The sequence below is a fragment of the Camelus ferus genome, chromosome 9 (assembly GCF_009834535.1).
Source record: "Camelus ferus isolate YT-003-E chromosome 9, BCGSAC_Cfer_1.0, whole genome shotgun sequence".
In the NCBI taxonomy this organism is placed as follows: Eukaryota; Metazoa; Chordata; class Mammalia; order Artiodactyla; family Camelidae; genus Camelus; species Camelus ferus.
The window spans coordinates 59,435,709-59,461,280 of record NC_045704.1 but is presented as its reverse complement, the minus strand read 5'-3'; the positions used below and the strand labels follow the sequence as shown (position 1 = coordinate 59,461,280).

The 25,572-nt window shown below is 39.7% G+C and overlaps 1 protein-coding gene across 3 annotated transcripts in view; it reads left to right on the top strand.

The window, feature by feature from the left end:
• MAN1A2 (mannosidase alpha class 1A member 2) overlaps positions 1-15,780 on the top strand; it is a 149,054-nt gene extending 133,274 nt beyond the window's left edge. For 2 of the 3 annotated variants that reach the window (XM_032486947.1, XM_006184283.3), the window contains exon 13: positions 3,555-9,471. In XM_032486947.1, the coding sequence (XP_032342838.1) occupies positions 3,555-3,687 (133 nt within the window). In that variant the 3' untranslated portion in view covers positions 3,688-9,471. Of the gene's footprint in view, positions 1-3,554; positions 9,472-15,491 lie in introns of those variants that run through there. The other variant, XM_032486948.1, reaches the window with a different exon arrangement.
• The last annotated feature ends 9,792 nt before the right edge of the window (positions 15,781-25,572 follow it).

Genomic DNA, 25,572 nt, shown 5'->3' with positions numbered 1-25,572 from the left:
GTTTTTCAAGATTTGGCAATGGCTGTATTTGATGGAGCTTATTTACTTAATAAAAGAGTAACAACCCCCCCCCCAAAAAAGAAAAACATTCCTAGATTATAAAGCTGGCAAGAGGTTTATGAAGCTTTTAAAAAGATTTACATACAAATCAAAGGGACAATTGGAAGTTTTCTCAAGGCAATGACCTAAGATAAGGGGAAAAAGGGATAAGGTCTTTTGGCATCAGAAGAAATTTAATATTTTTTCATTAATCTTTAAAAGCCCAGAGATCTGACAATGTTTTACTACTGAATTAACCAACCTTTGTTATCATCTGCCTCTAGGCTTTTTGTTATATGAGATAATCCCCACTGTTTATGTAGTTTAGGTATCCTCTAACCTAAAGGAAAATCATCCTAACTTATTTGACCCCTAAAGGCAGAGGAAAATGAATTTTCTCCAGCTTCCTTATATAAAGGAAGCCTAAACCATTGCAGATACCAGAAATGTTCTGCCTCCTTCAGGTCATCTTTTTAAAACTACATTTGAATCTATAATGTACCCACATTTGTTTCAATAGTTTTTTCTTCCCTACTCCTTTCCCGCAAGAAACAACTCTGAGATTTGAGAAAAAGTGTGGAGAAAGGCAGATCTTTTGGAGAGGTTTTAGAAATAATTTCCACTGAGTGTCTTCAGTTTAGTTTGATTTCTCACGAGTCTGTTTCTAAGACATTATTTAAACATTAGGAGTACAAGGGAATGGAAGGTTTAAGTAAATTATTTTTCAAACAATCTGAGGTTTTCTTATGAGTTATTTGTAGTCCCTGATGTAAGCCTCTAGAGTTGTAACATCTATCCATAATACCCTGGGCATTGCCATTGGTAGTTGTGAAAAAGAATAAACAAAGTCATCAAGGCTCATTTGATAAACGTAAAGGATTAAGTGAAGAACAATTTAACTTAAGGTTCTTTTAGCCTTACCATTTCTCCATAGACACTTAAATGTTTCTCCTCAGACTTAATTGACTGTTCTTCCTGTAAAACTTAACCTGTTTGGTGGTTACCACCAACACTTAGATTGAGATGACTTCTAGCACCATCACCTCTGTATGTCTTGTCTTTAAAGATAAGAGGAAGATGAAAGAGATGTATGTGAATAGTATTTAAAAATAGCTCTGGTGCAGGGAGGGTATAGCTCAAGTGGTAAAGCTCATGTTTGGCATGCATGAGGTCCCGGGTTCAATCCCCAGTACCTCCTCCAAAAAATAAGTAAGTAAACCTAATTACCCCCCCGAAAATAGCTCTAAAAAGCAAGCAAGACATCCAATAAAGCTGAAGTACTTAACAGCACCTTTTTATATACTTACAGGCCTTTGTCAACATGCCATTTGTCATCTATTATCTTTAACTTTGAACTACAGTTTTAAAATCTTTATGAGAAGAAAAAATATCTAGTAGTCTGATACCTAAGTTAGATTGTAGACTTTTCCCAACTTTCACAGCAAAGATCACACACACACTTCTCCAGTTGTTCTATTTTTAAAATCCAGGTTAAAATTCTTAAACTTAAATCAACAATAGTGTACCATGTCCTTGACATGAATTGTTTAGCTTTATTACTTTAATTTCTAACATTTATTTTGCTATAAAATTTTAAATGTATCTGGATATCTGTAGTGTGGCCTCTGCTTTCTAGAGATTGACTCTCCAAGAAGTGGTCAGTCTTATTTAAAACCCCTGCTTAAGGCCCAGAGGTGTCCTAGAAAGCCCAAGTGTGGGAGGTGTGCCAGTTTCCTAGGGCTGCCGTAACAAATTACCACAAACTTGGTGCCCTAACAGAAATTTATCCTCTCACAGTTTTGGAGGCCAGAAGTCTGAAACCAATTTCCTCTGAAGGTATCCCTTGGATGGTGGGAGCATAACTTCAGTCTTTGTCTCCACCTTCACATGACTTTCTTCCCTGTGTGTCTCTGGGTCCAAACGTCTCTTGCCTTTCTCTGGTAAAGATAGAAGTTGTTGGATTTAAGGTGCACCCTAAAACCAGAATGATTTCCTCTTGAGATCCTTGACTAATTACATCCCCAAAGACCCTATTTCCAAAGAAAGTCGCATTTTGAGGCTCCAGGTGGACATGAATTGGTAGGAGGCAGAGGAAGGAGCGGCACTAATCAACCCCCTACAATAGTATTAAGGGTATTTTTTTTAATGATTATTTAAAAATAATAGTACCACTTTTGTTATCTAAAACCTTCACGTTCATTATCTTACCGATTCTTACAACATTGTGTTTATACTTCTGTAACATCCCTCATGGAAAGGATTCATTTCGCAGGATGTTGCATTTTCTCTTTCTATTCCTTCACTTACTCCTCTCCCAAGAAGTGGTGAGATTAGGGTGAGCCTGATCCGTGAGCCCACATACAACCAAGAGACATGGAACTGCACGGAACATAGCTCCCTGGACCTACTTGTGCCCAGGACACAAACAGCTCATGCTTCTGGTCTTCATACAGAGAGGCTCTTGCTATGTTCATCCAAGTCTTTTTCAGTTCCAACTTCTCTGCCTGTAACCTGGTGAATAAATAAGTCAAGCAGATCTCAAGGCCTAGGCTCAAGGAGTAAGATTAGAAGCGCTGTTACTCTCCATTCCATCATTACCAGTTATAAGTTGATAAGCAACCCAAAGTAAGTTTAGCTAAAATACTGTAAAGGAATTCTTCACTGAAGCCTGGTATGGCTCAACTAGTTACTGCTAAGATGAGGAGTTAGAACCCAGATATCCTGACTCTGTATAGTTGTTTTTTAATGCTTACTTTGATGACCTCCTAATAGAATTCAGATTGGAATTTGCCTGATATTATAGTTAAAAATCATTGTGTGTGTAAACTATCATTTTTAACTTTTAAGTTACCACTGTGGCTTGCAGTATTCATGGAGAGGTCAGGAGTCCTTGCCTTCATATAAATAATGCTATTACCAATTAAGAGAGACATAAATTGTTAAATCTCCTATAAATCCATAATGTTTCTGAAACCTTTATTTAACAGTTTGTAATCCCTGCTCCAAGAACTGCAAAAAATAATATATTAGGAGTGTGTAAAAGTCCTTACTGTGTCCAAATAATGTATTTTACTTATTTTCCTCAGTGTTTATTAATAAATGTGAAATAATTTATTTCTGGTTATACTATGAGCTCTGTTAGCTGCTAAAACATACGATTAATATTACATCTGATTTTTAAAAGAATATCTGAAAAATTATGAATTGGTTTGTTTTGTGCCATTTTACAGCCTTGTTTTATGTGCTTCAGACAGGTATGTGGAATTTGTTTTTTAATTGTCATATTTTAGAGGTTTAGTTGTTCATCTTACTGGCTGTTCGTATGCACTGTTTTGGATTACATTGTTTTTGTGTTTTTAATCATTTGAATGACTGAGGTTTATTCTCTGATACGTTTTTTTTTTTATCAAAGCTGCTCAAAATAGGTTATTGGTATCCTCTGCCGTTATAACTAAGATCACATGATCTTCGTGTTGAATTCTAATTGAAACTCATTTTCCCCCTTTTATTTTCAGATATTTGTATCTGCTGTTCTCCAGTGATGACCTTTTACCTTTAGACCACTGGGTATTTAATACAGAGGCTCACCCTCTGCCCGTGTTACATTTAGCCAACACCACACTTTCAAGAAATCCTGCTGTTCGATGAAAGCAGCTCCAGAAAGACCATTCTCACCTGTGTTTTGTTTACATGGACCACTACAGAAATTAGTCTGGAGAGGGGCCTTTTGAAAACCTGGACCTCTTAAGTCAACATGGCAGGGTGAAACGTGACTATTCCCCGCAAGACTTTTCACCTTGTAAATATCTCAGCTTTGAAATGATTCCATTTTATACCTGACCAAAACATACCCTGGTGTGTGCAGGACAGAGACCTGATGTGCTTTGATTCTTAACGAGATGGTCACATGAGAAATGATGCCTGTAACTACTAGATTGTTTTTAGAGTCCTAGAATATGGAGGCTAGATTTCCTATGGATAAGCCGAGAGTGTGGAGCACCTTGCAGGAATTAGAGATGGCCTTTGGAACCAATTATATATTTGTTTCCTCCCAAAGTGGAGCAGCTCTCAAATCAAAATATTTATACATTGTTTATCCTTTTTTTTCCTCTATTTTTAATAATAGAATAAATTAAAATAAACAAGAACAAAAGAACTGTGTAACTGCATCGGCAGCAAGAAGACTCGAAAAAGAAACAGAGTACCTATCTCTGTGTGAATTTTCAAGTTCCCCATTAGATGACCAGACGGGCAACCATTTCAAATCTCAGTCTATTCCATTGAAATTTTGTGGTTAAACTTGCTTTCTCTGGGAGCATGATCTCACAAAGAGTACTTTTCATGTCTTTGTCTCCATATTGAATCCTTGAAACTGCTATTTATCATAACCACTTTTTAAGAGCCTGGGTTTGGGATTTGTGCATGTTGTTCAGTCTAGTGTTGGTAGCATGACAAAAGCGGGGGAAATGCTGCAGTTTGTTGCCTTGAAACCTGTTCTAAGAGAAAGCCTTGGTTTTGTTGATAGGAGATTATTTTTCCAAACCAGCAAATCTACAAAGTAAATTTTGTCCACTATAACCTCATTATAAACTTAGTAGAATCCCTCAATTTATAACTTTCTTTATGTGGCTTGGCAAAATTCACTATACTATTGTGCAGCTCTGAATTTACCTTGATGAGCCAAATTACTTAGATAATTTATTAAATCAGAAACAAAATGCAGTCAAACTTCCTTAACTATTCTTGGGACCAGGGATCCTTTATTTATTATCTCATCAAAGAGTGAGCTTTTCACAAATATGTAAAAAATAAATTCAGCTCTTTTTTCCTCTAAGAATACTTACAGAAATCGAAAGAATTAATCAGAATAGCTTCAAAATAATTTTTAGTGGTTAAAATGTGGTATAATTAATCATATTACACTAAATTTGGGATATAGCTAAGTGGCTTTCTCTTCCATCAATAGATTTTGCAATGGTATTCCTTTTTAAAGAAATTATTATTTCTTTATATTTTGGCGGGAAGAACTTAAATTTTATCAAGAACTATAAGATAAATATCTAAGGCATAAATTTTCTGTCCCCTGAATTTCTGTCACAATGCAAGATACTTTTTTTTACATTTAATACAGACAGCTTCTATGACAGTAATAGTTGGGAGCAGTATTATTAGTTTGATATTTACTCAGAATTTCAAGATTTTATGAAAGTGTGCAGGAAGCCCATCTTAGAATTCTGAAGGCTTATCTTATTTGATAGTTTTTCTTTTTAATCTTTTATTAGCATGTGGTGGGTTTAAATTGGAAAAAGGTTTAATAAATTAGTGTAATTAAATATTTTCTAAGGGTGATCATCTTCTACCACAAGTAGTCAGACAGTCCTCACAGTTCAGCAAATGATCCATAAAATGATAACCACCTCAAGATTTTCAGTGTACATAGAAAACAAGGATGTAGAGCCAGTTGCATTATTTAAATCTTTAGGAGAGTTAAATTTTAGTAAATCTTTTCAAATTGTAAGTATCTTTTACTAGTTGAAAATTTTTTAATTTTAAATGAGAAGGATAGATAACTAACTTTAGAAGAAAAAGGGAAAGTATTTGGTTCTCAAAAGTGTTAGCTTTTCTCCCAAAAATAGCACAGGCCCACTTATGAGTCACTGAAAAAAATGAAAAGCTTGACTTGGCAAAAGACCCAGAACAGTTGTGTAGATGGCAGTGAACCTTCCCTCACTTCATTTAGAGGAATACAGAGGAAAGGGGCCTCCTTGGTTCCCCAGGAGCTTCTCAAGAAATGAGAAGACAGAACCCCCACCCCAAGTGCTCTGTTTGTATTTCTCAGATGACTGAGCTTGAGAGAAGGCAGAGAAGTGTACAGTCACGGCCAGTTCTGGTACAAACAAAAAAGTTTGAGAGGGACAGAGGAAGAGTCTTCACCATCTCCCTGCCTTCCCTGATGATGAGATAACTAGAGCTTATAACAATGCTTCCATTTTTTTTTTCCTTCTCCGAATACCAAAGGCAATTAAATTTAAGTCAGCTACAAATGGCTTGCCAGTGTCATGCTTTATTTTTGTTACAGATTTTAAAAATTATTTTCTCCAAGATCAGTCCTTATCCCATATTCTGCTTAGTTTCCAATTCTTCGCTTCATTCTGTCTTTTACAGTCTTTTGCATTTTGTAATCCTTATTACTCAGGTTAAATACTTACTACATTTATAAGACCTTCTGCAAAGAGCCTAGAGATGTTCCTTTTCAGGTGCCTCCTTAAAATCTGACACATTACTTTGTGCCTTTGGCACAAGCAGGCGGAGTAGATAAAACGTTTGGGACACAAAAGAATAAAATAGAGATGTTGAACACCCCTCTACCTTCTATATTTATTTTTCTGTTAGAATTTTAGAATCACACTTTTTGGTTCAAACCAGTATAAAGTTGTTAAACCAAGAGAATGTGGCCCCAACCAAAAAGAAGTCTCAGTGCAGAGAGGTAAGTACCCAGTCACAGGGTTCTTACTTTCTGGTGGGTTGCACAGATGTGCTGTTTTATGTATCTCTGACACCAACTTATTGTCTTTGAGCAGATGTTTATATGTAAAAATCAAACCTGAGTATTGAAGGAATGTATTCCTTTTGTAGACTGTTGACCCTGATTCTCTGTGGTGTCTTCTCGGGCAACCCAGGGCTTCACTTGGTAGATGCTAACCAAGTAGTTTGACATTTTGGTCATGAACTTCTCATCTCCATTCTCCATTGCCAAAATCTTTGTCAAAACTACAAATTTGTTGGTAAAACTTGTGCTTGCCATTCTCACCATGCAGTTTCTCCTTAGGCCTGGATTTCTTCAAATGAATGCATGAGTGAATGAGAGAGTGAGTGAACAAACACAGAGGACCTAAAGTGTGCCACGCATTGTGCTAGGCACTTTCAAGTATTAGAACATTTTGTGATTCCAGTGGCATTTTCTGTATGAGTAGTTCGTATCATTTTAAATGTTTTCCAGTACGATTCATGTTACAAAATCCTTAATTTTATATTTCATTTAAATTAAAGAAGAAAAGAAGTGATTTATAATATATTTTAAACAATGTGTTACTATATAATGCTAACAGCTATAATTGTAGTTAATAACTAACGCCTCGGGAAATGTCAAAGAAATACTTGATTTCTGATGCAACTTTGATTAAAATATTTACTTTAGAAATAAATAAAAACATTCTTATTTTGCTGTATCACTTTAATTACATAATTAAAAGTTAATGTTTTATAGAAATGCTGGTTATTTTATATTCAAAAAATTTTGTCACATAATTCATGGGTAAAATTTACAGTTGTACGTGATTTATGCTCTGCTGTGGGTCCTAGTAATGGCCCCATTTTAAATGTAAAGAAAACTAAAATATTTCTAAGTTCCTAATAACAGTTCCTAGTAATGGTATTTTTGAGTTCCTGTTTTTCTTTAGGTTCTCTTACCCTCAAATTGGCTAGCTCCTATCTTATCCACTCTTTACATAGGTATATACATAAATATAATTGTGCACAGAGACATTGTTAATACTGTCTGTGTTTGTTAATTAACAAACAGGAGTTGTTAACTGGTTTTGGCTGCACAAATTCTAAGCAGGATATTTGAATAACCAAATATGATCTGGAGTTTAATGTACTTACTCTGTTTCAGGAACACTGGTGAAGATGACTTTCTGTTCCTTCAGCTCATGCAGATCATGTTCTTTGTGATCTATAGTGAATCAGCCCGCTTTCCTGTGAAGGGCCAGATAATAAATATTTTAGGCTTTGCGAGCCGTACAGTCTCTCTCTGCTACTCAGTGTGCTGTTGAGACGTGAAAGCAGGTGTAGACACTATGTGAGGGAAGGGGCGTGGCTGTGCTCCAGCAAAACTTCATTTACTGAAACACGAAGGGCTCGATTTGGCCCACAGATCATAGTTGGTAACCCTTGATCCCAATTTAATTGGTGTAAGACCTTGAAATCTTTGATATGCATCTTTTATCTGGGTTTTGAGTACATAATTCACTTTCAAAGCAAAAAGATGTATGTATGTACAATTGTATGTTTTTGTGTAACCTAAAGCTATATATTTGTTGTCTTGAAGATAGATACACTCTACTGGAATCTGTTCAGGTTTCAATATGATACAGCTATCTGGAAAGAGGCATATTTTTTGTTCGTGGGGTATGCTATCAGCCCTTATCCTTGCCTTGTCATTTAATGCCACAATTCCAGAGTGTGCAAAAGGAAGGGTCCCTGCGGTGTCAAAATAGTATATTGGCTCCACATTCTGTCTGCTCAGTGACCTTTGGGCCAGGACTCTGAATTGCTGGAGCTGCAAAAGTTCCTCCACTTGAATACTTTGAGAGGCCTCTGACAGGAATATGATAGAATTTCTGACCTTTGTGCTGAAGAAACCAATCTCTTGAAAATTTTTAAGCAACAGAAAATGGGTTATGTGCCTCAGTTGCCATTTGGCAACCACTGTTCTTTTTCAGACTGCAGAAGGGCACCGCCCCTGTTACCTCTAGAGCAGCCTAAGGCTGAGGAGTGCAGAGAAAAGATGTGTCCGAAAGAGGAGTTCCCTATCTTCTTTTCTTGCACTTGCCTCAAATCCTTTTCCAGTCAATAATGTTATTTCAGAATGTCAGTTTGCATCATGTTTAAATTAAAGCATCTTCAGCCTCAGCCTTACACTTCTACTGTTTAACGACTTACCCGTTTTAAACCTTGAGCCCAGCAGAACTCGTGAAATGACACAACAGTGCTAGTGCGTACATACAGTGCAGTGTACCAATTGTCCTGGGAATAGATTTTCCACTAAGAAGTTTATCAAATATTTCACTGTATTTGGAAATTTTAGAGGAGGGGAAGCCTGTACTCGGAGTGAAAGGGGAAGCACACATTATAAATGAGTTGCCTTTCTAGGTCCAGCATACCTTACAGATGGCTTCGGCTCAGTGTGAATGTTAAGTGTGAATTCACAGAGACATACGTCCACATTACATACATGTTGCCATGCCGAGGATTTTACATCGTTACAAATGTCTTGCAGCTGTCAGATGCTACAGAATTCTCCTGCAGATTGTGTACCAGAAAACCCCGTGGAGATAAGCTCAGCTCTTTCTTGGGAAAAGTCAGTTTTTAGAAAATTTGGAAGTTAGTTTTTGTTGGATTAATTGAATAAAGCATCCCCAGTTTTTACACTGGATTTGGAAGTTAAAATGCTATTTCTCAATCTCACTGGTCTAGGTCTTTGGTATAATTTTTCCTTAAACTAATAGGTGGGGCAAGTATAACCCCCTAAATCAGGTACCCACTGGCCACTCCTGAACGGACTTCCAGTCATGTCCTCCATATGTAATTTTTATAAAGTAAAGGTAATATTGTATATTGAAGATTAAATAAAGATGCTCTTTAAGCGAACAGTCTGTTTAGCCTTCATTTGTTCCCACTGATGACAACAGAGTTCAGATCTTCCTGGTTACAGAACAGCTTTGGCTTTTACAGTCACTGGTAGTCTTTGGTCTCCCACATTCAGAGAGTCTTTCTTTTGGTTCAGCTAATCTTCACATTTCCTGATGTCATGGAAAGATGAAGAGTTTGCTTAAAGGGTAATTTTCATGCCATCTGATTTTAAGAAAACAAACTATAGACCTGTGTGACAATCTTATACTATGACTCTGCCTGTTCTCTCTGAGATCTAGTCTAGTCCCACCTCTGAGACCTTCAAGCTTAAAAGTTGCCTTTATCACTGGATCTCATTCCGTCACATTAGAATCTGACCTGACCCTCTTTAAGTGATTCTCAGGCAAAGATAGGCCTAAGAGACTTGAGGAGTAGGATCAGCTAGACTGTAGACAGCGGTTTAATCTGTTGATACTGTAAAAGCACAGGACACTTAAAAGTCTGTACCCATGGAGCATCAAATAGGTGGTAGTAAAACCTGAAATAGCAGCCAGTTTACATCCTTGAGATCTAATTCTTCCTGGCACAGTGGATTTTAACTTGATCAAAAATTTAAATGAGGAAATTTACATTATAGATACATCAAAATTAATTGTGAACTTACCTTTTCAGAAGCAACTAAAACAGGACCAGATAAAAGAATAAGGATCTCTCAGTGACTGTAATTTGATAAAATCTGGGCCTCTCTCTGTCTGCCAGGTACCTGACATTTTCATCATTATTCCATTAGTTTATAAAAGACTGTCAACATGCAGATAGCATTCATGTTAAGAGTATGAGTTCCTCATAGAAACAGGGTAGACTGGTGATTGCCAGGGGCTGGGAGGTTGAGGGGAGATGGGGAGATGCTAGTCAAAGGGTACCAACTCCATTTATAAGATGAACAAGTTCTAGGGATGATAGTTAACAACACTGTATTGTATACTTGAAAGTTGCTTTGAGAGTAGGTCTTAAATGTTCTCACCACACATATCAAAAAGATGTATGTGAGGTGATGAATGTGGTAGCTAACCTTATAATCACTGCACAATATATGCATGTATCAAATCATATACACCTTAAGTTTACACCATGTTATGCCAAAATTATATCTCAATAAGGCTGTAAATTTTTTTAAAAAGAGCATGGATGGGTTCAGATGGTGAGAGACTGCAATTTGTTGACTGACCTAACATTTCTTTTTAAACTGAAATTTTTTGCAATAAGATATTTGCTAGAAGTGTAAAATCCAGTGGCATTAATAATTACATTAGCAATGTTTTACAACCATCATCATTATGTATTTCCAAGACTTTTTCATCACTCCAGTCTCTGAAATCATTAAGCAATAACTTCCTATTCTCCCCTTAAGAAAATTTCAATTTCTTAACCCTAAGAAAATTTTAATGTTTTTTGTCTGTAGAAGGAGGATAATACAGGATTTTTAGGAGAATTAAATAAGAAAAATCCATGTACCTGGACTGAAATAAGCTCACAACTTTATTTGCTATTTTTAATTATTTTCATTAGCAACAGATTCCAAAAGGAATAGAAACAACCTAATAAAGAGGGGAAGGGCAGTAAAGAATCAAGAAAGCAATCTAGTTCCACCTCCTTGTTTTATACATAAGGAAACTGAAACCAAAAGCAGGTAAAATGAAGACATTGGATGGTCTTTAAAGTGGTTTTGCAGTTTTATTCATGATTTTATGAAATGTGCAGTTTCGTTGTTATTTTAAAGATTTAATGACATGCAAATATATTAATAATCTATATGAACTAAGCAGTTTAAAAACTGTCATAAAAGTCACTTTTTGTTAGAACACATACTCAGAAAAAAAAAAACCACTAAAAGTTAACAGCAGTTATCTTTGTATGGTAGGAATATAAGAGAATTGGGTTTTTTTGCTATTTGCTTTGTTTAACTTCAAAATTAACAGCTTTATTGAGATATGGTTTACATAAAATAAAACTTTCCCATTATAAGGGGAATTTCAGTGATGTTCAGTAAGCTTATAGAGTTTTACAGCCCTTCCACAATCCACAAAGCTCTTCCATGCACATTTGCAGTCAATTTCTGTTCCTAACCCAGCCCCTGACAACCACTAATCTGCTTTTTGTCTTTATAGACTTGCCTTTTGGGGGCATCTGGTATAAATTACATCATACATACGTGGTCTTTTGCATCTGGCTTCTTTGACCTAACAATGTTTTCAAGCTCTGTCTACGCTGTAACAAGTATCCAGAGTTTTTTCCTTTTTATTGATGAAAATATTTCATTGTGTGAATATACTGGACTTTCTTTACCCATTGATCAGTTGATAGACATTTTGGTTTCCACTTTTTGGCAATTATGAACAACATTGTTATGAACGTTGCATACAAATCTGGGTGTGGATATGTGTTTTCATTTCTCGTGAGTATGTACTTAGGAGTTGGAAATGCTGGACAATATGGTAAAGTTACGTATAACTTTAAAAAATCACCATACTTTCTTCCAAAGTGACTGTTTTTACATACCCACCATGATGTACAAGAGTGAGAGTACCCGTTTCTCTGTATCTCCACCACCATTTGTTACTGTCTATCTTTTTTGTAGCCGTTCTAGCGGATGTGAGGTTGTATCTGCATGTGGCTTTAATTGCATTTCCCTGATGACTGATGGTGTTGAGTCTGTGCTGTTAGCTATGTGTGTGTCTTTGGTAAAATGTCTGTTGGAATATTCTGCCCATTGAAAAAATTGGACTGTCTTATTGAGTTGTAAGAGTTCTTTATATATTTTGTATTTATTTTCTCTAAGACTGTGGTTTGTCTTTTCATTTTCAATGGTGTATTTTGAATGAAAAATACTTTAATTTTGATAAAGTATAATTTAATAATGTTTTCTTTTATGGATTTTCCTTTTTTGCCTAACTCAAGGTCATGAAGGCTTTGACCTATCTTTTCTTCTTGAAGTTTTATAGTTTCTAGTTCTTACATTTAGGTGTATGATTGATTTCGACTTACCTTCTCATGTATGGTATGATCCAAAGTTGTCTTTGTGTGTGCTTATGTATCCCAGTACTATTTATTGAAAAGACTGTCCTTTCCCTGTTAAATTGCTTTGGTACCTTTGTAAAATATCAGTTGATCATAAATGTATGGTTTTATTTCTGTATTCTTAATTTTGTTCCTCTGATATTTATCTTTCCTTACGCCAACACCAACACCACGTTATGTTGATTACTGTAGCTTTAGAGCAGTGGCTCTCAGTCAAGGGATGATTTTGCCTGCTTCCCCCAGGAGACATTGGCAATGTCTGAAGACACTGTTGATTGTCATGACTTGGGGAGTTCGGGGGTGGTGCTCCTGGCATCTAGTGGGTGGAGGTCAGTGACAGAGACAGTATTTACTGACTACTTTTTTTTTTCCCTGAAAATAGGTCACGCTCCTGTTTCTTTGCATATCTTATCACTTTTTTAAATTGAAAATTAGATATTTTAGGTAATATTATAGAAACTTTGGATTCTGATTTTATCTCCTCCCCCCAAGGAGGTAGTAATCATTGCTCCTGCCATTTTTCTGTTTGTTTGTTTAGTGATTTCCCTGGACTAATTCTATAGAGATCGTCCTTCCTGTGGCATATATGGCCATTGATGTCTCTGCTCAGTGTTACATGTTTTGAATCTTACTTGTATTTTTTTAGTGTGGCTCCCTAGGAATCACCTCTGTGTCAGCATAGCTTAGTGGTCGGCCAATGATATGTCAGAAGTTGTCCTCAAATATCTTTAGCCAGTAAGGGCTTTTACCGCTTGCCAGTAGATCTGTGTGTAGGTTGTAGAACACGTTCAAAATGCGTGCAGCTTACAAGTTCATGCAGCTTTTCCTCTACCCTGGGCCCTCGTGAGTTGCTGCCTGTGTCCAAGGCCTCACATTCAGCCAGGAATGCGTGCAGATAGCTAGGGCTCTCTCGAGTCTCCCCTGAATATATACGCTGCCTTGTTCTTGATTGTAGGCTTCCAAACCACCAGGAATATGTAGCAAGGCAGACTATGGTTGTCTCATTCCACGGACCTATCTCCCTGTCAAATTTCTGGCCAGTCTGCCAATCTGTTGCTTGTCCCATCCAGAACCAAAACCTCAGGCTAGCTGCATTAATCTTTCCTATTCATTTACCACTGAGAATGCCCAGGAGAATGGAGTTTTTCTGCACTCACTCCTCTCCAAATCAAGTCATCTCCTTCCAACTTGTCCTGCCTGGGAGAACAGCCCTGCTGATGGGAGCTGGAAGGAGATGGGAGCAGCCCTAGGCTAAAATACCACAGATATGCTGTTCTAAGCCAACGGTCAGTAATTCTTCTTGAATAAATGCTTCTTGATTTATTGTATGCCTTTGCTCAATTTCTAGAAGTTTCTCTATTTTATTCTTTTTGGGGGAAAGAATTTGCTCCTCGCTCTGCCTTTTGCCATTCCAGGAATAAATAGAAGATGGCTGGCTGGATATTTTTATCAGTATTATTTATAAATTCCTCTAGAAATGTTAGCCTTAAAGCAATTCTCTTCCTATCTGAAAGGCTTTTATCTATGTCTAGCAAAACCTACTCGTCTTTTGTGTTCTCATACACTGAAACTTTTACAGAACCTTCCCTGACTTCCCTAAGTTTGAACAATTTCTTCTGTATTTGTACATCATTGTTCTTGTTCTTAACTCTCTTATGATTTATCACATTTTGCCTTATATTTATTTGTGGACTTGCCCTTAATGTCCTCTACTAGCTTGTCAGAGACTTAAGAATGTAGTATAGTAGCCATTTTTTAAATTCACTTAACAACTCATGTATCTGTTAAATAAACACCCAGACCTCAGTGTTTCCACCAGAGCAGGCTGCCCTATTGAAGGGTCCATTTCTCTTGATTTGGAATTTTCTAGCAACAAAACCTTTATCAAAGCCATATACACTAGGAAGAGTGTAAACATCAGAGAAGGGCTATGTCATGTATTGTGTCCTTTTTATGCAAATGTGGGAAATACTCAGTGTTGTTGGTTCACAGAGTGTCAGAAGGGCCTAGTAGGAGGAACAGGGATCTCTGATTAGTCAGGAATCCAAAATTGTAGTCTTTTATCTTCCCCTGAATGTTTGTAAGGCCTTAGGCAAGTTATTCAGCTTCTCTGAACCTCTGCGTATCTTCTGTAAAATGAGGAACCTGGGCTAGAAAATTTGCATGTGAGTTATGAGATAGTTAATATGGTTATTATATTGCACACATATTTACTGAGGTTTCACCTACTGTTTCCAGAAGCCTCACGTATATAGAAATCAAAATAAAATCTCCCCCTAAACAGGGATCGGCCCAGTCACTCCTGGGACAAGTGCAGTAGCAGAGGATCGCATTCCATATGGTAGGGGCAGAGTAGGAAGAGCATGTTATCACGTTTAGGGTGGGCTTGGGAGGGGAGAAGATAATCAAGAAAGATTCTTTAAGTACTTGACACTTGAACTGAATTTTAAAAGGAAGTAGAGTTTGAAGGTAAGGGGGAAAGGAGCTATTGGATAAGGTAGAGATACCTAAAGAAGGAGGAGATATGAGATCCAGAGCACCGGTGGGAAGATCAGCCAGTGGACTTGGGAAAGGACACCCACTTCACTGAGACCCATAAAGCAATCCTCTCGTGCAGTCCTTTTCAGACCCCGAGACCGCTTTGTCCATGGCCCAGGGCAGGCCAATAGGAGCACCCACCAAGGTCCCAGGAGGGACTCTCCCTTCTGAACACCTGAGTTCAGTCATCCACCAATACCAAAGAGCCCGTGAGATAACACAAAACAAATGTTATTTAGGAAAGAGATTAAGGGGCTTCCCTGGAAATACCTTCCAAAAATTCTCACCAAAACTTTGGATGACTCCAAAACAAATTAGCGTGGGCACAGTATTTTGAAAAGATTCATCAGTAAGAAGCCAGAAATAGATGCCACCACAGAGTGATAATCTCTCTCTCTCTCTCTCTTTTTTTTAATCTTCAGCTAATTGAAGCCTGGGAGGCTCGAGACACAGTGGAACCTCTTGCTTAAGTGTTTCAGTTCACCCTGCTGTTGGCTAGCAGAGCGATGCCGCAGCTCTTGGCTGCGCAGGCAAGCCCGTACTCAGGACTTGCTGGGACCTACGGCGGCCCCAGCACAGGATTCCGCCTGCCCCAGCCAGGGTGCATGCCTGTCCGAAACCAAGGCAGTGCTGAAACGTTTGCCAAACGAGACAAATATTGCCTAAAAAAGACTTTTCCATTTCCTTCTTGATATGACCTCCCTTCCTTTAAAGGCTTTGAACTAATAGGTAAGAGTTATTAAAAGATGAAAAATGTTTCATATCAGAAGACAGACCTAGAAAACTTCTAATTTGAACCCTACAAATGATTTTGGCTCACATAGGACAACAGATAAATGCTGTGGAATTGTGTATTTAATGACACTTTATGAGTCGAATTCTAATTGCTCGCAGTTATTATTTGTACAGCTCTGCTGAAGTCCTTTAGGAATTATTTTTCTTTAAATATTTATTGAATATCTGTATGCCAATAATCGTGCAAGGCACTAAAGATACAGAGCCCACTGTGACACTTGGGGATCTGCTGGGCTAGAAGAGCCAAAAATTATGTTTTCCAGTAAAAGTGTGTCCCAAAATGCTACTGGAGGTTAGGAAACAGAAACTGCTGGTGGCAAGAAGGCAGAAGGACATGGCAGCAACATGATTACTGGTAACAAGCCCCAAGTCTTCCCCACCGTGAAGCAGGGGACGTGAGTTTCCTAAGTAAAGCAAGGTTTAAAGGCTAGATTTGTTCCTTCGGGAGCAGGCAGAGCTACTTGGTGGTGAACAGAATGCAGAGGAACCCAAACCATCCTAACTCAAGCTTTCAGAGCAGAAGCATTTGACTGAAGTTTGAGGAATGAAAGGTTTGTTGGATGTGGAGTCCGGTTGCAACACACAAGGGAAAGTCATTTTAGGGAAAGAGGTGATCTTTAGTACGATCAGATTTAAGATGCTAAGGCCAGGCCAGGATGACACTTTACAGCAACCAGTCCTTCCAGGCAGGGCTGCATGACATGTTTAGAAGAGCTGGGGAGAGTGGAAGGGGAGGACACTGGAGGGACCACGGGCCCAGTCACCTGAGACTTAGCATCTGCTGCAGAGAGGTTGGCTTTTACGCTGAGTGAGGTAGGAGCCCCTGGGAGGCTGAGCAATGTGCGACGTGATTTGCTCCGTGCTTTTAAAGGGTCACTCTGGCTTCTTTGCGGAGAACAGATATTTGGCGGCCAGTTTAGAGGCTACTGAAATAATCCAGGTGAGGAATGGTGACTCGGACCAGTGAGGACAGTGTGTAATTTGAAGGTGAAGCTGACGTGATTTGTTCATGGCTTGGCTATGACTGTGAAAGAGAGAAGACACAAGATTGACTCTAGAGTTTTAGGCCTGAGCAACTGGCAGAATGCAGTTACCATTTACTGAACAGGAAACAGTAAGATTTAGATGGGGTGAAATTAGGAATGTGTTCTTGAACAGATTAATCTTGCAATTCCTATTGGAGAAAAGCTGCAGGAAGCTGGAGGCACAGGCTTGGAGAGTGGGTGGGAACTAGGGACTGAGGAAGCTAGGACACAGAAACCCCTGGGCAGGAGGCCACTGTCAGATGCAGCCCCCATCGTGGGACCATCACAGACCTGTTCTTAGTGGTCCTTTGCTTTGCAACCTCACACGGGGTTTGAAGTTTCTGTTTGATGAACAGTAGAGAGGGGTTCAGTTGCTCACTCTGGCTGTCAGGGGCAAGGAGCTTTTCACCCAGAGATTCATGTAATAAGGGAGTCCCTAAAACTTGGCAGTTCTGTCTAAGTGCTGGCAAGAAACAACAACAGAAATGACAGATATTCTGTGAAGTTGAGCACTAGAGGTTCAAATCGCAGGTTTGGTGCATATTTACTTTGTGACCCTGAGCTACGATGCCAACATCTCTAAGTTTCAATCTTCTTATCTGAAAAATGGGTTAATACATACCTCTCACAGGGTGGTCGGGAGGATTAAATAGTTTGTCCCACATGGCACCAGTAGACGAACCCAGCTGAGGCTCAGACCAGCCTTGCTTCCTAAACTGTCCGTCCCGTGGGACAGGATCCCGGGCTGAGGAGTCACCCACCACTTGGCTCCAGCCCTGCCCAACAACTCCCCATCGACCTGCAGCTTTTATTGGTGGAGGATGGTTGCTGTACATCCTGTGAGGACTGTCAGCCCCTCTGTAATTCAGGCTCTCATCATTCAGCTTAGCCATCATGCCCTTGTATTCCAAGCCCTTCGAAAATGCCAGGCACCCTGCTAACCACGTGGCAAACATTGTCCCATCTAATCCTCATAACAGCATGAGGAGGGTACTGTGATCACTCCCACTTCCAGATGAGGACACGGCCTCAGGCTAAGTAGCTCCCCCATAATCATTTGAAACAGGTCATTTGGAACCTAATGGCTAGGCCACACCACCCCTGCCAAGGGCTGATCAAGCCCACCTGCGGGCCCAGCGCTGGCCACTTTAGCTTATGGCATGAAGCCCACCTCCCCTGAGAGCCCCCTAGAAAAGTTATGGGGGGCCTACATTTCCTGCAGTGCTGGGTGCGCCCCTTCTTCCCCATCCTGGTCCAAGAGTGTTGCCAGACCTGGACGAGCCTAGCTGGAGCGCCGGGCCACCTGCGGGGAGTCTGCACCTGACAGATCTCGGAAGCCTGGCCCTGAGCTTCCTCTGGCTCGGGCTGTGGCTTTCAGAGCTGTGCGGCCCAGGGCGCAGTCTGAGGAGAGGACTAGAGACCGCTGGAAGCCTCCCAGGCATGTCAGAGATCCGCTGCTGGAAAGGGCGCCCGAGTGGCGAGTGTCGCAGTGTGTGCAGTTCCCCCTGGGCACTCAGACCAAATACTGGGAAAAGCAGCCCTGTTTGTGGAGGACAGAGGGAAGCGGCCCACACCTGGCTTCAGCAGAGATGGCGTTTCACTTGACCCCTTTCACGAAATGTTTCTAAGAAACACAAAATGAAACATTCTGAGGGTTGGGTATTTTTCCACTTGGCAAACATCTGTGGTTTACAGGGCACACGTTACTCCTCCCTCCGCGCACTCTGGTCCTTTCCTCCTTCCTCCACCCACGCTCCCTGTTGGCCCCGCTCAGGCCGAGGGCCTGGACCAGCTGGGCACACTCAGCTCACAAGGCCTTGCCCCCTTGAGGAGGACTGCGGGAGACCACCTGGAAAGGAGAACGCCCTCATTAACTCAGAGCCTGAAGCCTGTGCTCCTAGGCAGCCAAGCTTCTTAAAAAGCAAGACCAGGGAGACAGAGCTCTCCTTGGCCTCTCCAGGAGCCGGGGGATGTCAGAAGGAACCTTGAGTGACATGCTTCCTGGTTTCCAAGCAATATCAGGAGAGAAGAGGATGCAAAGGGCAAAACCCTTAGCCACCCAGCACACCTTAGCCGGACTGAGTGTCCCTTAGCTTTCACCTTCTTGGGCTTAAGAACCACTAACCCTCTCCTAAAAGAAGCTAGAAGTTTTAAAAATATCTAGCTTGAAGGGGTCCTAGACACTCTCCTTGGAGATAATTTGCAAATTAGGAAACCAAAAAAAAAAAAAAATGAAGAGGGAGGAGGCTTGTTTAAACATCCATTCATGCAACGCTTGTTTATTTATAAAGCACATTCTGTAATCAGTGCCGAGTTACTAGAGGGTTTACAAAGATTAGTTATATTTAGTCTCTACCCTCAAGGACCTATCAATATTATAATTTCAACTTTGCTCTCAGGATACTTCGAATCAGGAAAAGTGCCCTGAAAAGGGCTTCATTCCATCTAGTCTTTTTGTCAATAAAATTTAAATCTGATTTTTTTTTTTTTTTGCGAAAGTGACTCAGTGAACAATTAGGCAAAGACATTTTGAATTAGAGTTAGTGTAGCCAATGTGGATTTAATTCAACTCAGCAGGCATTAAGTGAGCATCTGTTACATGGCAGGTACTAGGCTAGGCACCAGGATGCAGAGGTGAGTAAGTCCGTGTTCTCAAGATCACAGTGTAAACACGTCCGAACTACAAGGTGGATTACATGCGGTAAAAAAGCATGACATGCTGTGGGTGGAGAGAGGAAGACCACACGGCTGGAAATTAGGAAAGCTTTCTGAAGTTGGTCTTAGAGAATTCAAACAACCCTCCTCAGTTCTGCGCCCCCTTCTGTCTATCTGTCCTGTCCTCTTTTTCTCTTCCCAGCCAAGCTATACATTCATTTAATCATTCATCCAGACAGTCACCAAATGCTTATGTCCTAGGCAACGTTCTAGACATGGAGATGCAGCGATGAATAACCCGGATAAAGTCCCAAACATTTGCATACATTCCAGTAGGGCAGGGATGGGTGACAGATACCAACAAATGAATAAATAAATACATCATAATGTCAGTGATGACGAAGTGTTGTAAATTGAGAGGGTGGAGGAGACAAATAGTATGGATGTGGAAGGCATTTTTTCTTTTGAATTTTTTTTTTTTTGAAGTTTCATTTTCAAATACAGAGTTAGAGAAGGAAGGCTTTTCTGAGGTGGGGACTTTTGAGCCAAGACCTGAATGAAGTGGCTGATAAGCTTGGGAGCCCTGGGGGAAGGGGGCTCCAGGTAGAGGGAATGGCAGAAGTAGAAACATGTCTGATGGCCAGGGGCAGGGTCATCATAAATAAGCAGAAGGGCGAGGGAGTGGGGGTGGAGAGGCACGCAGGGGCCAGGTGAGGAAGGGCCAACATCAGGAAGGCGGCTTACGTTCTCCGGGTGACGGAAAGCCACTGGAGGATTTGGGCAGGGACTCAGATGATGTGATTTGTATTTTTAAAAGATTGTGGCTGTGTGTTGCTAATAAACTTTACAAAGTCAAGAAGGGAAGCAAGAAGGACTTGTGAAATATTTTCAATTTGAGAAACAAAAATGGAATTGACCATTCTGATACAGGGATATAGCAAGAAGAGCAAGGATGGGGGTGAGGGGCTTCAGGGTCTCAAGCTTGGACATAGCAGGCGTAAAATGCCATATGGTATCTGGGCAGAGATACTGAGCAGGCAGTTGGGATACTTGGATCTGAACTTCAAGGAGCAGGATGAATACAAAGAAATCCATGTCTAGACACATTGTAGTGAAATGGCAAGACGTCAAAGATGGAGAGAAGACAGATCACTTAAAAAGTGATGCTAGCTTCTCAGCAGAACAATAGAAGCCAGAAGGTAGACCAGAAAGGGTTGAGTGGAAACAAGCTGTCAACCTAGATTTATGTATTTCACAAAAGTATTGCTCAAGAATAAGGACAAAGTAGTTATAGGAAACAAAATTGAGATCATTTACCACCAGAGGACTATGATAAAGAATAAACTTCAAGGAAGAAAGTGGTGCCAACAGGATGGTATGATACACAAGGAAAAAGAGGAAGCAAATAAGTGGTAACTATATCAGTAAACTCAAAAAGGCCTTTGCCGAGTTAAAAAAAAATACTCTAAACAGCACTGTGTGAGTTCAGAGAGGGGCAAAGGGAGCTGAATTCTGTGAGAGGAAGGAAGAGGCAGTTCAACTTTAAGACTTTAGGCTAAACGTGTATGGTAAACTTTGAAGGTAACCACTGAAAGGATGGAACTAGCATGCAGACATTCCCAGTGTGTAGAGAGGGAGAAAAAAATGAATAAAGGAAATAACTTGATGCATTTTTTTTTTAAAGGCAAGAGTGGGGAAGGGCAGAGATTGTCCGGTTAAAATAAAACAGTGATGTGCTGTTAATGCCAGGCGAGACTAAATGATAAAGGCAGGGAAGCGCCAAGTGCCTGCGTTGAGGGGTTTATCACAAAACAGTGACTCATCAGGCTTGCGCTTCAGAAGGATGAGACTGCCCGCAGCATGGAGAGCAGACTGCGGGGGCACGAGCTGGGGACAGGAAGAAGAATTAGGAAGCTGCCCCAGAGTCGAGACTAGGAATGACAAGGGCCGGAGCTGCGGCTGTGGCAGCGACAGCAGGGACAGGCAGGGGCAGTTACCCCGGGGTCAAGCCCAAACTGGCCATGCTCTTGCAGTCAAAATGACAGCCGCAGGTCTCTGATCTCAAACAGGGACGCATAAGCCCTTGTGTGAGAGCCAGGCCTGAACGCTGAGCTCAACGTCAAGGCCTCTGGAATTGCGAGAGGCTGACCTTTTTTTCACTTGCAATTGACATCACTAGTGCTCTAAGCCATCTGGACCTTCTAATCCTGCTGCTGAGGGAGGTGGCTGTCAAAATGTCACGTTAAAACCCTGTCTCTGGAATTGTCCTTTGAGGCCCTGCTGTCTCAGAAACTAGAAAAACATGGGGGAAAGAGAGAAACAGACACACACAGAATCTTAAAACTACCAACTCTAACGTTGCTGCAATAAAATTTTCTCCCTCTTGAGCAAAACTTGGATGATCTCAAGTCCCTGCTCTCACAAGTCTTTCATACTTCACCGTGCGAGGAGAGCCTTTAATTTTACTTGGCTGGCCAGATTATTGTTTTTCACATTTCTTTCTACGTCTGAGGTAACACCAACCCAGAAATGGAGGTGGCTTGCCCAGGATCGCTCGACGGTAAGTGGCAAAGCTGCGAATGGAAACCAGGTTGTCTGGTGTGGGGCCAGTTTCTCTTTCTGCTGTCAGGTGGGAGCTTGTTTTGGTGGTGGGAGGGAGTTGTGGGAGAGAAACCGGCCAGCTCCAGCCTGTATTTCCATCCACCGCCCCACCCACTAGTCTTTCTTCTTTGGGGTTTTTTTTTCCCCCAACAAATAAGGGAATTTCTAAGATAAATATAAAAACCTTGCATTTAGATTTTAACAGACTCAAATCAAGCAGCAGAAGGTAGTTCCTGAGAAAAATCCAACATCCAAATAGTAGCAGTTCCTCAGAGAGAAATGAGAATAAGAGGAAATCATCAAAGAAATAAAGAGAATTTTCCCAAACTGAAAACATGAATTTACACATTGAAAGGACTCTCTGAGTGCTCATCACAGAAGATGAAAATAGACTATATATATGAAACTGTGACATTTCTGAACACTGTTAAAAAAGAAAAAAACCTGAAGAGCTTCTAAAGAGGGTCAGGGGATAAAAGGTAAAAATGATCAGGAACAGAATGGATTTGGATTTCTCAGCAGCAACCTTGGAAGCAAGAACATATAGACCATTACTTTTAATATTCTGTGGGAAAATTATTTCCAACCTAGAATTTTACATTTGGCCAAATTATTAAGACATTTTCAGACAAGCAAGATCTTAAAAATTTACTCCCTATAAAAATGCTGCAGAATGGCCAGGCTAAAATTGTTATTCAGCTGAAGCCAAAAATCACCCATCACTGAGTGAACTTTTGAGACATGACTAAACCAGAAATTTTATTTTTAGAGTTTCCTTACTAAATATGATTTATTATTAAAAGTTTCAGAGGTCGATTTTTAAAGTTCGGCATTATAATATATGCAGGAACAATAATTTGTCAACGCTTCAAGACAAATTGCTAGATTGCTCCTGTGATCATTATATTTGTCACACAGACAGATGCTCATTTTCAGCCGAGGTGTGGTGGACGACCATCTATTTTTAGTGTCTCCTTGCCCATACAGGGTGCCCTGTCGGTGATGTCCCCAACATATTAATCTTTTCTTTTCTCTGTTGTGACCAAGACAATGCTGATTTCAAGTCCTATTTAAAGGTTTAGTTCCTGGTGAAGATGCCATTTGATGGAAGCAGTCCTGCAAACTGAAGTTTTGTACGGTTGGGATATTTTCATAAGGAGACTTCAGAGTTTTGTTCTCCCTTAGATTTGTAATTCTTTAAACCTGGGATAAACACGTACGGAAATGAAGTAACATAACTGGATTTCAGAATAACAAAATCTTCTATGAATTTCCATCTGTGTCTAAGATTGTACTGCATGCACACCAATTTCAGCATCTTTCCTAGAGAAAGATGAAAAGAGGATCTTTTTAACATATATAATTTAAGAAACAGTAGCCCTCTCAAGGTCTGTTATTTTGGTTCTCTCTCCAGGAGAGTCCAGCAAATTAATTACTTCTTTGCAACGAATCTTTGGGTGTTAGCAAATCCCACTAACTTAGTATTATTACTTAAGATAGAATATTAAGTAGTTAACAAAAATCAACTCATCTCTAATATGTAGCAGCTGCAGTTCAGTCTTGTTTGACCATCTCATATATAAGTAAATGACAAATCAATTCCAAAGTCACGTAGTTTCTCTTTTACTGAAGAGTGATGAAAATGGCCCACTGTCTTTTTTTTTGAGCCTGTAATTCTGTAAAATACACTGTTTATAATTCTTAAGACACAACATAAGGATGTGCTCAAAATTTTTTGCTTGTAATTCTTAAATCACTTAATTTATTCACTATGAATTTTCCAATGTCAATCTGAAGATCGGTTTTCTATTCTGTGACTATGTCTTCTCTCAGTTTCGCCATTTCTTGCTGCGACTGCCTTTTCCCTACCCCCATTCCCTGGTCTTACTCCTTGGAAAGCATTTATCATTAACCAATGTGATGACAATCTCTGAAAAACAAACTCTTCTGCTTGGTTCTGCTTATCTAAATGACTGAAGTACGTTTACAGAAGTAGCACACTGAATAACATTATTAAAGTTTATATTTCCAGTAATGGTGGGGTATTTTGTTGCAGATCAACTCTCCCACCAAAAAAAGTATAAGAGCTAGGCAAAATACAAAAATGCATCTATTTTTTAAAATTTTTTTGAAATTGAGGTACAGTCGATTACAACGTGTCAATCTCTGGTGTGCAGCACAATGTCCCAGTCATGCATATACATACATGTACTCCTTTTCATATTTTTTCCATTAAAGGTTATTAAAAGATATTGAACATAGTTCCCTGTTCTACACAAAAGAAACTTTAAAAAATCTATTTTTATATATAGTGGCTAACATTTATAAATCTCAAGCCCCCCAATTTTTACCCTCCCACCCCCTTTCCCCAGTAACCATAAGATTGTTTACTATGTCTATGAGTCTGTTTCTGTTTTGTATATAAGTTCATAGTGTCTTTTTTTTTTCAGATTCCACATATGAATATCATGTGGTATTTTTCTTTTTCTTTCTGGTTTACTTCACTTAGAATGACATTCTCCAGGTCCAGCCATGTTGCTGCAAATGGCATTATTTTATTCTTTTTATGGCAGAGTAGTATTCCATTGTGTAAATATACCACAACTTCTTTATCCAGTCACCTGTCAATAGACATTTAGGTTGCTTCCATGTCTTGGCTGTTGTATATAGTGCTGCTATGAACATTGGGGTGCATGTATCTTTTTGCATGAGAGTTCCCTCTGGATATATACCCCGAAGTGGGATTGCTGGATCATATGGTAAGTCTATTTTTGGTTTTTTAAGGAATCTCCATACTGTTTTCCATAATGGCTGCACCAAACTACATTCCCACCAGCAGTGTAGGGGGGTTCCCTTTTCTCCACAGCCTTTTCAGCATTTATCATTTGTGGGTTTTTTAGTGCTGGCCATTCTGACTGGTGTGAGGTGATACCTCATTGTAGTTTTGATTTGCATTTCTCTGATAATTAGTGATATTGAGCATTTTTCCATGTGTCTATTGGCCATTCGTATGTATTCATTGGAGAAATGCTTGTTTAGGTCTCCTGCCCGTTTTTGGATTGGGTTGTTTGTTTTTTTGTTATTAAGTTTTATGAGCTGTTTATATATTCTAGAAATTAAGCCTTTGTCTGTCGCATCATTTGCAAATAAAAAAGCATCTTTTTGAAGGCATCAGAGAGTTAGATATAAGGTACCTGGGACTTGAGTGGCCAGATCCCTGAGAGAGGAAAGATGCAGTGAGATGAACACAGTGCCCTTCCCTGGAGGCCTTTGCCAGTTTAGGAGGAGCAGAGCTGAGAAGCTAGAGAGATGAACAGAGCTTTCAGTAGTCTAAAAGGCTGCAAGGGAAAAAAATGTGAGTCTGAGGATCACAAAGAACACATCCTAATAAACACCACAGACCTCCCATTATAACCCCCAAGAGCCT